The following is a 15,379-nucleotide window of genomic DNA, read 5'->3' on the forward strand; positions in this document are numbered from 1 at the left end:
TTACCTTTTGAGGAGAAGCATGCAGTTTGATTTTGAACAACAAATTAGAACAAAGAGGACAAAACGCTGGTGGAAAACGCAGCAGGCCAAGCGAGCAAGTCACACTCAGTTCAAGAGATCAAATGAGAACCAGATCACAAGGGAAATCATAAAAACAGTCATCACAAGAGCGTTGTCTCTCAACATATCAAACTATCATCCCACTGACATTCAATTATACAATAAGGGTATTTTCCAACATTGACTTTTAGAATAGGAGATTGCCACTCTCATGTTTGAATGAAAATTAAAACTTAAAAGGATTTTTGCAATGAATTCATCAAGACAGCCTAACATCCAATATAGGTGGCTTCATGCTGGGAACACTATTAATAATTTAAAGAATGCTAATCTTCTTATGAGTTTGAATCAGGACTGTAACTGAACGATCAATCAGCAATGAGAATGAATGACATTAGAGCCACATCTGTTGACAGATACAAAACATTTAATATCGTTGGATGTGAGATTTAATGTTGCCTCTGAAGTCAAAACCCAGGGGGCCTCATTATGAGGCCGGCGCTGACGGAATGAAGGGGGACGGTACGGGACCGGCCCCCTTCATTCCGTCAGGGCCGATTACAAGCTTCCCATCGCGGGACCCGGATCGCAGGCCTGGTAAAACCAGGCATGCTTTCCGGGTCCCGCGAGTGGAAGAAGGAGGTAATAACGGGCCAGTTGTAATCTGCCCGTTGTTACCTCCATCCCCATTCCCATTGAGCCCTATGGGGGCTCAAATGAGCATGGGGAATGGTTCCTTCAAGAAGGAATTACTGGGTCCTCCAATGTTGGAATGACCCGGTTATTCCTCATTGCAGGAACCAGGTAAATGAGCCCGGTTTGGTGGCAGCCATGAAGCTAATAGCTCCATGGTTACCACCAAACTCGTAATGAGGGCCAGGGGGTTTATCTTGACTCAACTCTATCCATGAAAGATCATGTCAATTATCTAGTCTCCTCGACCACTTACTATCTCAGACATTTTGGCAAGATGCGCCCACTTATCTCTGCTGAAAACTGTGCCACACTGGCTAGGGCCATAATTGGGGCAAAAATAGATTACCGTGGCAGCCTTTTGGCAGGTATTGCACAATGTTACCTCTGTAAGCTACAAACAATCAAAAATCATGCATGTCACTGCTGCAAAGCAAGCATCACATTGGCTCCGGGTTAAGGAACGCACACAACTTAGGCTACTTTCTATTGTTTATAACTGTCTATTTGGCAAGTCTCCCGCATATCTGAAACCAAGAGTGAACATGTATCAGAATGGGCGAGTGCTTAGATCAAACAATTGCAACTAACTACTGATACCGCGTGTCAACCTGGAGTGAGCAGGAAAATGCTCTTTTGACTATTTCGCCCCTAAATTGTGGAATGCCTTCCGTCTTCTGTAGGATCTTGAGACCACCGTTGGTGGTTTTAAGAAAAAATGAAAACCCTTTTTTTCACATAGCCTTAGTGATCAGTGCTACATCTACTGCTATTGCTAGTACCTTTGTGGTCACACTGTTTTAAATCTTGCCTTGCTTTTATGTGATTTTATTCCTGTGCATTCTCTCTCTCTTGTTTTATCTAGTTTTACCTGCCTTCAGGATTTTACATGGGGTACGTTTCCCTTTGTATGTTCCTACAGATCAGAGCCTTGTGAGCAAACTTAAACCCAAATCAGTTATTACACCGATTATGCCAGCGGGTAGCCCCAATTATGCATTTTCTAAGTTCATGGACGCACAGTAGTATAATCTAGAATGCAACTTTGAGAACATATCTAAATATGCACCACCTTACGACATATATTAGTTGACTGTAATGCTGTATCTAAGGAAATACTCCTATATTTAAAACCACCACTAAAAGAACATAGTGATGTAAATGCAGAAACCTTGTGGCTAATGATCATGTCTGGCCTATCTTTACCCTTGAGAATCGGTACTATCCGTTTTCTGAAAAGTATTACTCTGTTAAATACCCAATCGGAATGAACTGTAATAATGCACCTTGACGTACAAACATTTTAAATTGCTTTCCTTTTTTTAGAATTATTGTTGGTGCAAGAAAAAATATTTTATTCTGTTTAGATTGAAATTAATGTATTTAATTTTGCGTTTTTTTACTCTGTAATTAAGCATTGAAATGTTTTTCCTTTTAAAGTATAGAAATTGTATTAACAAAATTGTAAAGTTGACTTGTTTCAACTAATACAATTAAAAAAAAAAGACATTAAAAAATAAATATGCACCACCAAACATCAGTAGATGGCTAGCTTAGAACAACAGGAGGAGAGTGGGACAGGATTTGACTAGGATGTTGGAGTTTAACAACAGAAGGCACTTGAGTGAAGACTCAGGAGGAAGGGCAGGTGGCTAACAAGGTGGCAGCTATCAAGATCAGAAAGGAACAAGGGGACACTCTTGGGCAAAAGCTAGGGGCAGGGCTTAGACACCATCGGAAGGGTTAAACGCAAAGCAGGAGGAGGAAAGGGACTAAACCATGTTGTTGAGGAGGACCAGAGCAACACTAGAGAGGTTGTGGAGAGGGAAGACATCAGGATCCTAAGAGAGGGAGGTGATAGGGCCTTCTTAAACTCACCTGTGGAAACTGGGAAAGGCAAACTCAGGTGGCTCTCAAAGTTGAAAAGAAGCTCCACTTGTATCCACGGCTCATGGCATAGACCCAGCGGCATCTACAGGAGGTGGAAGAAGGACTGGAGGAGATTGTATCCCACCACCAAACAGAGAAAAGCAGGCGGAACCCCAGAGAGAGAGTATCTTAGAGACTTGCGTATCCGGGAGCAATAACCCCTATCAATTGTATAAGGAAACTCTTGCATTATTCAAACTGTTGAGAAAAGACGGTCCTGACACGTCATGTTTTGTGTTTGACCGAGGAGAGAAACATTTGTATGTTGAATACAATCCTTTTTAACCTGAGATTGTGTTCGGCCTCTGTTTTTTAAGAGGCCTCAACAAAAATTCCAGCCACTCCAGAATCAAAGAGCCACATGGCACTGGCCACAGCACAGGAGAATCAATGTAAAAAAAAAAAGAAAAAAAATTTTTTCTTTTTTTTTACCGGTAGCAAGGGAGACTACAGAGGTAGCAAGACCCCCAAATGACATCCATGATACAATGTGAATGCTATGTAATTTCCATTTCTGCATTCCCCAATTAAGGATTTCAGCCCCATTGTAAGAACACTGGCACCATGGCAGCAACAGTGTCGAATTAAATACTTCATGTGGTATTTTAGAAAAGGTGCATGCAGTATTTTTTCATAAAACAGTTCTATTCTTCTTTTGATGATTGAAATTGATTGGATACTTCCACAGAAAATACCGCTTCTGCATAAAGTAACGCAGAGAAGGGTCAACATTGACCCTTCCCTGAATTACACTATACATGTGGTGAGTAGGTGAGAATGTGAGATTACTATTTTCACCCCCTGAAGGCTTTCCCCTTATAGAATTAAGTTCAATTAAAGTGCTCACGTATTAATTGAATTTTGGGTGAAAGCACTTTTTCCATTCCAGGACTGCGGGGGTTACCATTTTTACCTCCCCCTCTGGGATGGATGGATCAATGGGAGGGTTTTTAATCAGGAAATTCACCACATATTTAGGCAGTATTTACTGCATGCTATATTCATTAGAATTCCGAATGCAGTAAATGCTGCCTGGGTCACAAGCCAGCGGAATGTAAAAACAGGTGGTATTCGAGGTGCCCAACTCATGATCAGGATATAACTCGCCCATATAGTTTAATATGTTTCCCTTTAATATGATCTCATGATAGCTACCTTACCTAATTCATCACCCTAATTAACCACCTAATCTGACTGCAAATCCATCATGCTGACTGCCTACCTAACCTGAGTTTAAAGCTATTACCTGACTGCCTATCTAACCTGAACTTAAATCCATCACCCTGACTGGCTACCTAACCTGAGCTTAAATCCATCACCCTGATTACCCACCTAACCTTACTCCAAATCCATCACTGTGACTACCTACCTAACCTGACCGCAAATCCATCACCCTGATTACCCATCTAACCTTACTGCAAATCCATCACCCTGACTGCCTACCTAACCTGACTGCAAATCCATCACCCTGACTACCTACCTAACCTGACTGCAAATCCATCCCACTGACTGCCTACCTAACCTGAGCTTAAATCCGTCACCTGACTGCCTACCTAACCTGAACTTAAATCCATCACCCTGACTGGCTACCTAACCTGAGCTTAAATCCATCACCCTGATTACCCACCTAACCTTACTGCAAATCCATCACTCTGACTACTTACCTAACCTGACCGTAAATCCATCACCCTGATTACCCATCTAACCTTACTGCAAATCCATCACCCTGACAGCCTACCTAACCTGACTGCAAATCCATCACCCTGACTGCCTACCTAACCTGACTACAAATCCATCCCACTGACTGCCTAACTAACCTGAGCTTAAATCCATCACCTGACTGCCTACCTAACCTGAACTTAAATCCATCACCCTGACTGACTACCTAACCTGAGCTTAAATCCATCACCCTGATTACCCACCTAACCTTACTGCAAATCCATCACTGTGACTACCTACCTAACCTGACCGCAAATCCATCACCCTGATTACCCATCTAACCTTACTGAAAATCCATCACCCTGATTGCCTACCTAACCTGACTGCAAATCCATCACCCTGACTGCCTACCTAACCTTACTGCAAATCCATCACCCTGACTGGCTCCTAACCTGACCGCAAATCCATCACCCTGATTACCCATCTAACCTTACTGCAAATCCATCACCCTGGCTGCCTCCCTACCCTGACTGCAAATCCATCACCCTGACTGCCTACCTAACCTGACTGCAAATCCATCCCACTGACTGGCTACCTAACCTGAGCTTAAATCCATCACCCTGATTACCCACCTAACCTTACTCCAAACCCATCACTGTGACTACCTACCCAACCTGACCGCAAATCCATCACCCTGATTACCCATCTAACCTTACTGCAAATCCATCACCCTGACCGCCTACCTAACCTGACTGCAAATCCATTACCCTGACTGCCTACCTAACCTGACTGCAAATCCATCCCCCTGACTGCCTACCTAACCTGAGCTTAATTCCATCACCGTGATAGGTAAGAACAAACAAATCTGGATAAGAACTGGTGTAGCCAACTTGAGTGGCTGAAGTCCATACACTATGAAGATGGTTTAAGAGTAACCTACTTTTCATGGTGTTTGCAAAGTAATCAAACCACTGGCGTACGGTCGAATCTCCCATGAGGTAGATCATTTTCTTCTGCAGGCACGTGTTCATCTGCTCCAGGATTGGTGTTGATGGGAGGGTACAAAAGGACGGCTTCCAGACATTTTGCAAGAAGTAGCCACTAGGCAATGGAGAAGTCATCCCAATCTTGCATTTCTGGTCTGCATGGGATGTGGTTCCTAAAAAACAAATACAAGAAACTGGAGACTATGAACATACATTAAGCAGAGGCCTTAAAGAGCACTCCATTCTTCAGGGTCCTGCTGTCAAGACATGCTCTACACGCTCTAAGATGTACACATTTTAACAGACAACTCTGCACAACATGCTGTGTTTCAATCAAATGCCTTAGATAGCCAACCACTGTGCAGCGACGTTCCATCAACTCTAACAACTAGCAGGCACATGCAATATATTTCCTTTGTTTTGCTCCTAATCTGTTCCTTCTTCTTTATACAGCTGTGGTGGGCGCCCTCGTCAAAAAACAAATGATTTGCAAGGCTGAACAGAAGCAACACCTGAAGCAATGTTTCACTGTGAAGAAAAACTCAATTATCACTAACCCTTGTATGTCTCACTTTCATTCCTGTCACTGTGTGCTCCAACCTGGATACCCCTCCCTCTTATTGTGCCCTTTCTTCATCTCGCCAACCCCTTTTTCCATAACCCCCTTCTCCCTCTCTTCTCCTTTTCTTCGATCTTGTCTCCATCTCACTCTCTCCGTCCCATTGCGTCCTAACGTGTGGGTGTAAAGATGTGATGCTGCATGACTGATCATCACATCTTTACACCCAATCAGAGACAATAAATACGATATGCACATGTTCAGGCATGCGCAGATGGAGGTTTACAAATACAGTGCCAGGTCTGTTTATTGGCGTGCTGGGTTACACCCTTGTTTGAATATCCTGACCGCCGGAGCAGTTGTGCTATCAAGTGCCATCAAGACTGAACATACTTGATGTGGAATTTGACTATGTAAGTTTGATTATGGGGTAAGATGAATTGGAGGCTGAACTCACATATTCTAAAAGATGTTGGTTCTATAGGCCATCTAACTCTGCCAATAAAGTTATTCTAAGGAAGTGGAAAGATGTGGAAAAACCTACGTTTGCAGAATGGATTTCAGACCTAAGACATGTGGCCAGAATGGAGAGAATTATCCTTTTCAGAGACAAAAAAATGAACTTATTTGACCAGATTTGGGGTAGGTTCCTAGAACTGATAACCTAAGAATTTCTTTTTATCCTCCACACTTTTTACTTAGTGAGGTTTAACCTAATGTGATGAATCTTGTGATATATGTTTGTATCATTTTTGTTTTGTTGAACTGTTATTTTCCTGATATATGTTTTATCTTATCTGTTATGATTGTAAATCTAATAAAAATGTAAATAAAATAAAAAAGACTGAACACGCACCAAAACAACTGGCAGCAGCCCCGAGAGATCCAGCTCACAAGGTGCTGGTGGGTAAGGTTGAGGAGAGCGCAAGGGTTCCTTTCACGGCAATGGTGTCAGTTTGTGGATATCATTTTCCAGATGCCATGGAGCTTGTCATGGTACTATTCATCAAGGCATCCATTTCCTGACAAGTGGAGGTAGCTGATAAACCGCAACCCAAACCTAGAGTGTATGGGGGTCGGGAGTACATGACATCCTTAAAGGGAGAGGCTCTAGAGAGTGCTCATACACAACATGACGTCCAAGATGGACTGCACACTTGGCTTGCAGATAGACTGCTGCACACCATAATTTCCCAACAAGCAAAGGCATATGGCATATGTCAGCTACTCTTGATACTATAAGTGATGACGAAGCTGTCTGAGGAGGGCGAATAGTACTTCCATGATCAAACCTCCACATAGCGCCCATGAAGCGCCATCAAGCCAAGGTCCACAATGGACCCTTTGGGTTGAAAGACTGGAAATGTACTTTACAATGCTGTCAGAAAATCTACTTGGCTATACACTGCCAGTACGGAAGGCCACAAAGTATTCCAGGCTCTGCATTGCATGGAGGTAAGGGCCACACATATTAGCCCATTAGTCAATGAGGACTGTGAGCGATGCATTCTTCGGGATGCTAAACAGATGAAGCAGGAGTTCCTTGATGGTTTTCATGCTTGTCTGAGATTATTGCCATTCACATGCACACTTCTCATTGCAGATGATGAAGTCAAAGCGCAACTGATTGAGGGCTGTTTTTCAGCGAAACTGAGAAGACTCATTTTGAGAGAACTTGGAATTTCTCTCAAACGCATCTTAGATCTGAAATTATCTCATGAGTTGGCATCAAAGTCAATAGTGATGGAGGTTTGTGCTGTGATGAAATCGAGGCCCAGGACACCTAGTTGAAGTCCCTGCCCTGCACCCCAGATGTAGTACAATACAAATGTGATTTGCTGTGGAGCCTCAGCACCACACAGGGGCCAATCCCCAGCCAAAGAACAGATTTATGGACAATGTGGCAAAGACCCGGCCTTGAGCTGCGTTGGGTGCCCTGCCAGAGCACCGCAGACAGTAGATGAGGAGTGGTGCGGAGGAGGCAGCCCCGGGCCAACGGATGAGTAGCAGGTAAGGGATACCCTCTGCCTCGATCCGCCTATGGCGGCTCCTAACCTGAAGGTAAAGGAAGGGGTTGTACAGTGGCAAAGCTGATGCTGACAGAGGAGAAACAACAATAGCGGTCCTACTAGGCCTTGTGACATTCGGGGGAGAAGGCAGGTCAGGGTGGAAGGGATGGTATAGGGAAAGGTGTTGGAGGGCAAGGTGCAAGCGGGAGGGGGTCCCAGGAGCTGGGCAAGTGCTAAATGGAGCCCAGGAAGGCAAGTGCCTGGGGAACCAGGGGTAAGGGTCAACTAGTCCGAGGATGGGAGTGGACCAGCCTCTGTGGCTAGTCAGGGAAGGGTGCGTGAGGGAAAGTACTGGTTATAAGGGTGCTGGCCCCAGTAAGACTCATAAGGGACCAGGCAACCAGTCGCAGGGGGGACATTAGCAAGGAAGGGGGAGAGGGAAGGAGGAGGAGAAAAGGAAAGTCTTGAGAAGCTTCCGGAACTTAAGGAGATCTGGAATTTAAGGAGATCTGGCTCATGTCTGAGAGGGTCAGAGAGGCAAGTTGGATGTAGCGAGGTCCCAGACCCCAGGAAGCCTTGTGGATGATGCAGAGTGTCTTGAATTTGATCCATGCAGCCACCGGGAGCCAGTGGAGAGATTTTAGGGCTGGAGAGATGCAGTCCCTGGGCTTGAGGACAAAGGATAAGTCTTGCAGTCCTATTCTGGATTAGTTGAAGAGCGCAGAGGGAGGAAAGAGGCAGATTCACGAAGAGGCTGTTGCAGTAGTCCAGCCTGGAGAGGACCAGAGCTCTGGAGACACTGCATTTCTGGGGGAAGATGAGGAAAGGGAGAATGTGTCATGATGCCTACCTCCAAGGAGCCAGGTCCGACCCAGCAACCCCAGAGGCAGGCATCATTCCCCCCAGGGAAGTTCCAGTGGGCCCAAGCTGGGGCCCTTTGGACACAGTCCTGGCGCCTTAGGTGCCAGGCTCATGTTGGACCCCTCTCCTGGCGCCTTAGGCGCCAGGCTCATAAAGCTAGACATGTGTTCAAGTGCTTTAATGTGCACTTACCTGATGCAGACCATGCTGCTACATCCAGGCCCTCTTGAGGCCTGAATGGAACTACTTTACCTGTGGGACTACTTTCCACCTGGGTGTGGTCAGGGAAGGATACATACCTGATCGGTGGAAGGATACATGCCTGGAACTTCTTCCAAAGCTATTTAAACCACGCCCGATCAGCAACTCACGCTTCGCGTTGTTCTGCTCCTCGCAGCTGGACGCTCACCGTGTCAGCTCCTGCATCTGGACTTCAGCCACGCCTGTCAGCATCCTGGGTCGCCTGCAAAGGGAGATAAGAGAGAATTGGAGAGAGAAAGAAGACCTTACCTGCTAAAGCTGCATCACGGAGACATCACACCGACGATCCTGAAAGGGAAGACATCATTTTAAAAGCATTTCGCTTTGATCGCTGCAGCGCTGCATTTCACTCACCTTTCCTGGGCGCCTCCATCTTCAGCAGCGATCATCCGGATCCGCACCCACTTCCCAGAGCCTAGAGAGAAAAGACAAGAAAACAAGGTGAGAGAAGGAAGGGAAATAGGAAAAGCTCAGTTTCCTTCTAAGACTTACCTGTTGGGTCATTCCCATTTCATTTCGGGTCCTGCCGCTTCCTGGCATTCCGGACCCCGGCCCCTATGGGGAAAAAAGACAAAGACATTGAATGAGCGAATGCAAAGACATTACCTGAACGCTCATCCAGAACTTACACTTCGGGTCGGCGCCATATCTCCGGCATTCCGAACCCCGGCCCCTAAGGGGAAAAAGACATAAGCATTAGCGCTTGCTGCAATAGGACAATGAACAATATTATTAAGCTTGAACTTTTGAACTTGCAACAGAACTCTTACAGCGCCTCACCTGAATAGTCAAGCTTATTTTGAACTTCCATCAAACCTCAATCCAGTGAAGTAACTGGGTTTCAACGCGCCCCTGCATCAGAAGCAGGATGGAGAACTCATCCTTCCAGACCCTAAGGTGAGACTTCACGGGGAATCGTGGAAGGGTATCGTGGAGGGTTGGAAGGGAGTGGGAGGCTTGAGCATTATTCCGTCAGTAGGTAATACTCCCTTTTCACGCACAGGGGAATATTCCTGCGAGCCAGAAAAGCCAGAGTAGAGGGGCCCTTCCTGTCCATCATCAGAGTCCTGTGCTTCACCATTGAAGAAGCATCAGCACTCGAAGCCAGACCTGCGCCTCCGTGGGAATCAGGTGAGCGTGACAGAATGTCTCCAAGGAGGTGAAGTGGAAAATGGGCCTTCTTGGCAAGGTCAGCAATATGAGGTGTGAAGCAGAGAGAGGAGTCGAAGATGACACCCAGGTTTTTTACCTCACACAAGGGTGAGGGGAGGGAGCCGAAGCAGGGCGGCCAGAGAGTAGGTGGGAAGGAGGGGGCAGGAGCCCCAATGAGGAGGATCTCGGTCTTACTGGCATTAAGGCAGAGATCGTTAGCAGCACGCCATGACTGAATAGCAGTCAGACAATCGGGAATGAGAGAGGAAGGAGAGGGGGTAGAGGAGGGAAGTTCAAAGGAGAGCTGTGTGTCATCAGCATAACACTGGACATGAGGGGAGAAGGTGGAGATCAGGGGGGCAAGAGGGGCGAGGTAGATGTTGAAAAGCCACGGCGAGGGGATAAAGCCCTGACCTGAGGGATGCCGCAAGTAGAGAGTGAAGTGGAGGAAAGAAATAGGCCCAGTTAAACGAGGCAGGGCCGATCAAAATGGAAAGAAGTCAACAAATCCAGTGCCTAGTCCATGATGTCCAGGGTATCACAGAGCTGATTTATGAGGGTGGCATGATTGACTGTGTCAAAGGCAGAGGACAGGTCGAGGAGGATGAGAACAGATGGAGAGTTGGAGTCGAGGTTTGAGAGCAAGTCTTCACAGGTGTTCAGGAAAGCAGTTTCTGTGCCTAAGGCGGCTCTGAAGCCAGACTGCTGGTTGTGGAGACAGCCAACAGATTCAGTTTGATGGATTAGTTGGGAGATGACCAAATTCTCCAAGCGTTTGCCCAAGAAGTGGGTAGTGGAGATAGGGTGGTAGTTAGCCGGGCAGGAAGGGTCCCCAGGCAGCTTTTTTAGAAGGGGGTGCACAAGGGAGTGCTTTAGGAGTAGTGGGAAGGAGCCAGTGGTAAAGGAGTGGTGGCAGAACTCAGCCACGAAGGGAGTGAAGGAAGCAATGTTGTCCTTGATAGTTTTAGAGGAGCAGGGACATTACTTACACGTCTTCCACCGTTCCTCCTTTGTTCATGGTATCATGGATAAATAGAGTGTTAATGTGTAAACACGGTCATCCTTGTTCTGTCTCCGAATTTTGTTCATGGTATTTTTGTCGATGGCCTGTCAATGAATCACGTTCATTATGCCCAAGTTCACTGGCCATTCAACAGGGGAATACAAGCACAGTCAAGCACAGCTGTCGTGTTCCCATACACATTAGCCTTGATTGTATTAAATGTACGTTCACCATTGTTTGTTCATGATCCATGGTCATGAAGCTTTGATTTTGCTTATCACTTTTTTGCATTTCTGTTAAATATTATGTGGCGGGATGCTAATGTTTGGGAAGAAAAGGTGTATTTCTGTTAACAATAACATTTTAATTACACATTTTCAGCCCCTTCTGCTCCCAAAGAAACTCCACCCACATTATTCCGTTTTCCTTACTTTCCCTAAAGTTCTAGTTGATATAAATTATGTTTTAATACAATCAGTGTGAAATGTGAGCAGGTTGCATAATTTTTATGCAATGCAGGGCAGAGCAGGGAAGTTTACTATGGGTGGCCGAGAACGGTATATTTTGTTTGGGGGATGAGCCTATTTGCATAACCACAATACTTTGTACAATTACAATGAGTTATGTTTTCATTCTCACATGAGTGAACAAACACTTTGCTATAATAGTTAATATTGCGCATATAACTAAGTCTTTTTTTCATCTAAAACTGCTGAGAGTTTTTCACTGTACAGTTCATTAAATTTGTCCCAATATTGTTAGGGTTCTTTGGAGGTGTGTGCACTCGGCAGGCATTTGTTACTCAATAAGGAAATCTGATTTACCATAAATAGTCTGGCTCTTGTGATTTTGCATGAGGCCTGCTTTCTCAGTGTTTGCTGATCTCAAAGGGATAATCGGTACTGCTGAGAGTCACCTGTTTCCTACCACAGAAATAGTTCCTGGAACAGTGTGTTTCTGTGGTGACTATTGATAACCAAAGTCACCCATGGTCATGTACGGTTTCAATGTACAGATAAAATGATCAAGGGATGAACACATATGCCAAAATGTTAATCTGTGATTATTTATGTTCTTCCAAACTCTTCAGGATCAGGGACAGCCATGTATGCCTATGGTACCATTGACACTTTTAGACCAGGATTTTCCACGGTCTGTCCCTGAGCTATTTACCATCTATAGTTTTCAGTAGTTAACAATAATCCAAATCATGGACAAATTATTGTCATCCGTGGAGGCATGATTTTTTCCATAAAAGCAAAAAATGGTTAACAGCAACTTTGATTAAGCACATCAATAACATTTCACCATCTCTTCTCTAACACAGCTTATAAGAATTTCCAGCACTTTCTCTCTTGCATTCTTAAAAGGATTTTCAATGGCACTTCTCACAAGGGTTTTCAGCGCCGTCTCTCTAGCGTCGCACAGGTTTTCTCAGCACCATCTCTCTCTCTAATACCCTCACAAGTGTTCTCAGCACCTTCTCTCCTGCGCTCTCACAGGGGTTTTCAATGCCTCCTCTCACAAGGGTACTTAAAGGAATAGTGCGCTCAAAAATGTTATTGTCCCTATCTATCAGGTAAGTCGTTAAAAGCATACGTTGAATGATTTAAAAAAAAAATCCTATGGACGTTACCTTAGTTTTCCTCACTTTTACACATGCAAAATCAGGCAGCGGGCGCAGCCATCTTGTGCTAATCTTATCTGTTGCTGCATCGCCCTAAGGTGAACTGCCGTCGCGGCACTAAATCATTTCCCCTCCCCCTGAAGCTGACATCACTAGACGCGTACGGCCCATTTCACAATGCGAATGCAAGTCTCGTGTCAAGGTTCTCTGTGCGCCAGCTAATGACGTGTCTCCATGGAAATGGCAGGACACCTCTTTCCTCAATAAGTATAAACAGACCGCTTCTCATCAGACAACATCAGAGTTGCATTTTCAATCATTTCACTGTCTTTTTTTGTGTTCCTGTGACTCGTTTCTGCTGTGTTCTGCTATCTTCATTGCTTGTAGCCCGTGCAAACAGATACTAGTACTAGCATTAATATCGATTTGAATTTTGTCGTATAATGGCAACAATACAGCCCTACCAGTACGAGCCAAAGTATTCCGAGGTGGAATTATTTGAAAGAGAAAGATGCGGAAACGATGGGACATCAGATGACAGTTGGGAGGACAAATTACCGGATCATGAGCCTAAGCCTAGTCGCATGGAATACGTTTCCACCTGGTGTACCTGCAATCGGTGCAAGGTCATGCCAAGCGAGTAAGAGAACTGCTGCTGCAGAGAAAACTCTAGATGCTTGGCCTACATATCGGAAGAAGAAACACCACCGCTATGTGTTACCGAGCTGCATGACTTCAGGGCAGCCTGCCTCACAAGGTCCATTTAGAAGATCATGATGGTGCTTATGCACAAACTTCGCGCAACAGTTCGCTCTCGCAATCCAAGTAACGAGTAAGTGTACTCTAGATGTATTATATATGTATCCTATATTGTTGTAACTTTGATCTATCACTGCCAAATGAATGTAGTCTGGCAATTCAATACATCTCTCGTGATTTGGGGAAATCATAGTGTTCATCTTATGTTTCTTTCACGCACAACCAAGAAACAATATTTCTCTGTGCCCCAAACGTTATGGAATGCATGGGTGTTCAAGTTTGTAATGTGTCTACACTTTAAAGCCCAAGTTGAATGATTCATGAAGTAACATTTGTACTGGCAACTATGCCATAGGATACAAGATTGCAATTCCAACTAAGGTTTGATACTCTTTATCATGTTCATTTAATTACAGGTTGTATGTTTCTCTGCCACAGGTGGTACAGGCTGGTGGCCTATCGTGCGTTTACATGGTGCTTCATAGGAGGCTTGGATACCGCGTTCGACGAGTAATACCCGAATACCGGCCTGTGTTGTTGGTGCCATTTGAGCCAAATTCCCCAGTGAGAGCACTCAGTACAGGGGATTTTCCCACAATGTGCTGCAACCCGAAGTATACAAATTGTAGTACATATGTGCCATCAACACCAGCAACAAAATAGAAAGCAAATCAACTTTTATGAATAGTTGTTTCAATTTTTCAGTGCATAAAGGACACGCTCACTTGTCTTGGCAGGGCTGGCAGGGTGGGATCGGCCGAGGTGCCAAACACTGTGTACATTTCAAAGGTATCTACCGCACAGGGGCCATTTTACACATGGAGCAACAAAATAAAAAACAAATCAACTTTTATGAATCAAGGACATGCTCACTTGTCCTGGCAGGGTTGGCAGGGTGGGAAGGGCCAAGGTGCCAAACACCATGTGCACTTCAAAGGTATCTTCCGTGCAGCAGCCATTGCACCCATGGCCTCCCCAGACCCTCTGTCTCCTGGAAGGCTCTGCACCCAAATGTTCGGTGTACCAGTGGTGAGAAGTAGCAGACTCGGGCACAAAATGAACTGATACAAAGAAGGTAGTACTGCTACTGCGAAAGGTTCAACTTGATAATTTGTCAATGAATAAAGCAAGACTGATTTGTGAAGTCAAGGAACCTTAGCTGGTTTTACTAATGGAATATATCCTAAACAATTAATTAACCCAAAGAAAATGTCCAGAAGGAAAACCCACACGCACATGAGGGGCTGTAAAAATAATTACCTTGTATTGAAAACGCATACTTACAGATATGTACAAAGCAATTTTGTCATTGATTACAAATAGAAAAGAATCATAGTATTTTCAAAAAGATCCAACAAACACAATAATACAACTTAAACATGGTGTTGTGAAAAGAAATTCAAAAATTGAACATAGAACAAGAAAAAAGCAAAGGAGTGTTTGGAATGTGCAAGTCATATAACACATATCTATATTAAACAACAACTTGGGTTCCTGGGAATATTGGTGTCGAAGAAAATTCCTTGGTGGTTCCAGTAATCTTGGAACTGTCTAATGAAGTGGGTTCTATCTAATTCCCAACTTTCGAATGTCTATTCTGGTAAGTTATATTGGGACAAGATGATCCCAATTTGTTGTGTGCCAACGTCGCAGGGGGTATCTTGGTGGAAGTTCCACATCAAGGAGAAACAATCAATATGCAGTATTGTCTCACTTAACCACAATAATTTGATTCATAGGTCCCCTTGCTTGGAAAAATGACATTTCGGCGGCCATGGCGTCCATCTTGTAACCAAATTAGAGGGACGTGAGAGCCGCCTT

General features: G+C 44.7%; 1 protein-coding gene across 1 annotated transcript in view; it reads right to left on the reverse strand.

Annotated features, from left to right (window-relative positions):
• LOC138487303 (NXPE family member 1-like) overlaps positions 1 to 15,379 on the reverse strand; it is a 143,134-nt gene that overhangs the window by 105,649 nt on the left and 22,106 nt on the right. The window contains exon 3 of the mRNA XM_069613912.1: positions 5,282 to 5,500. Coding sequence (XP_069470013.1) covers positions 5,282 to 5,500 — 219 coding nt within the window. The remainder of the gene's footprint in view (positions 1 to 5,281; positions 5,501 to 15,379) is intronic.

Source organism: Ambystoma mexicanum, chromosome 9 (genome assembly GCF_040938575.1).
Source record: "Ambystoma mexicanum isolate Mex_15411 chromosome 9, UKY_AmexF1_1, whole genome shotgun sequence".
Classification (NCBI taxonomy): domain Eukaryota; kingdom Metazoa; phylum Chordata; class Amphibia; order Caudata; family Ambystomatidae; genus Ambystoma; species Ambystoma mexicanum.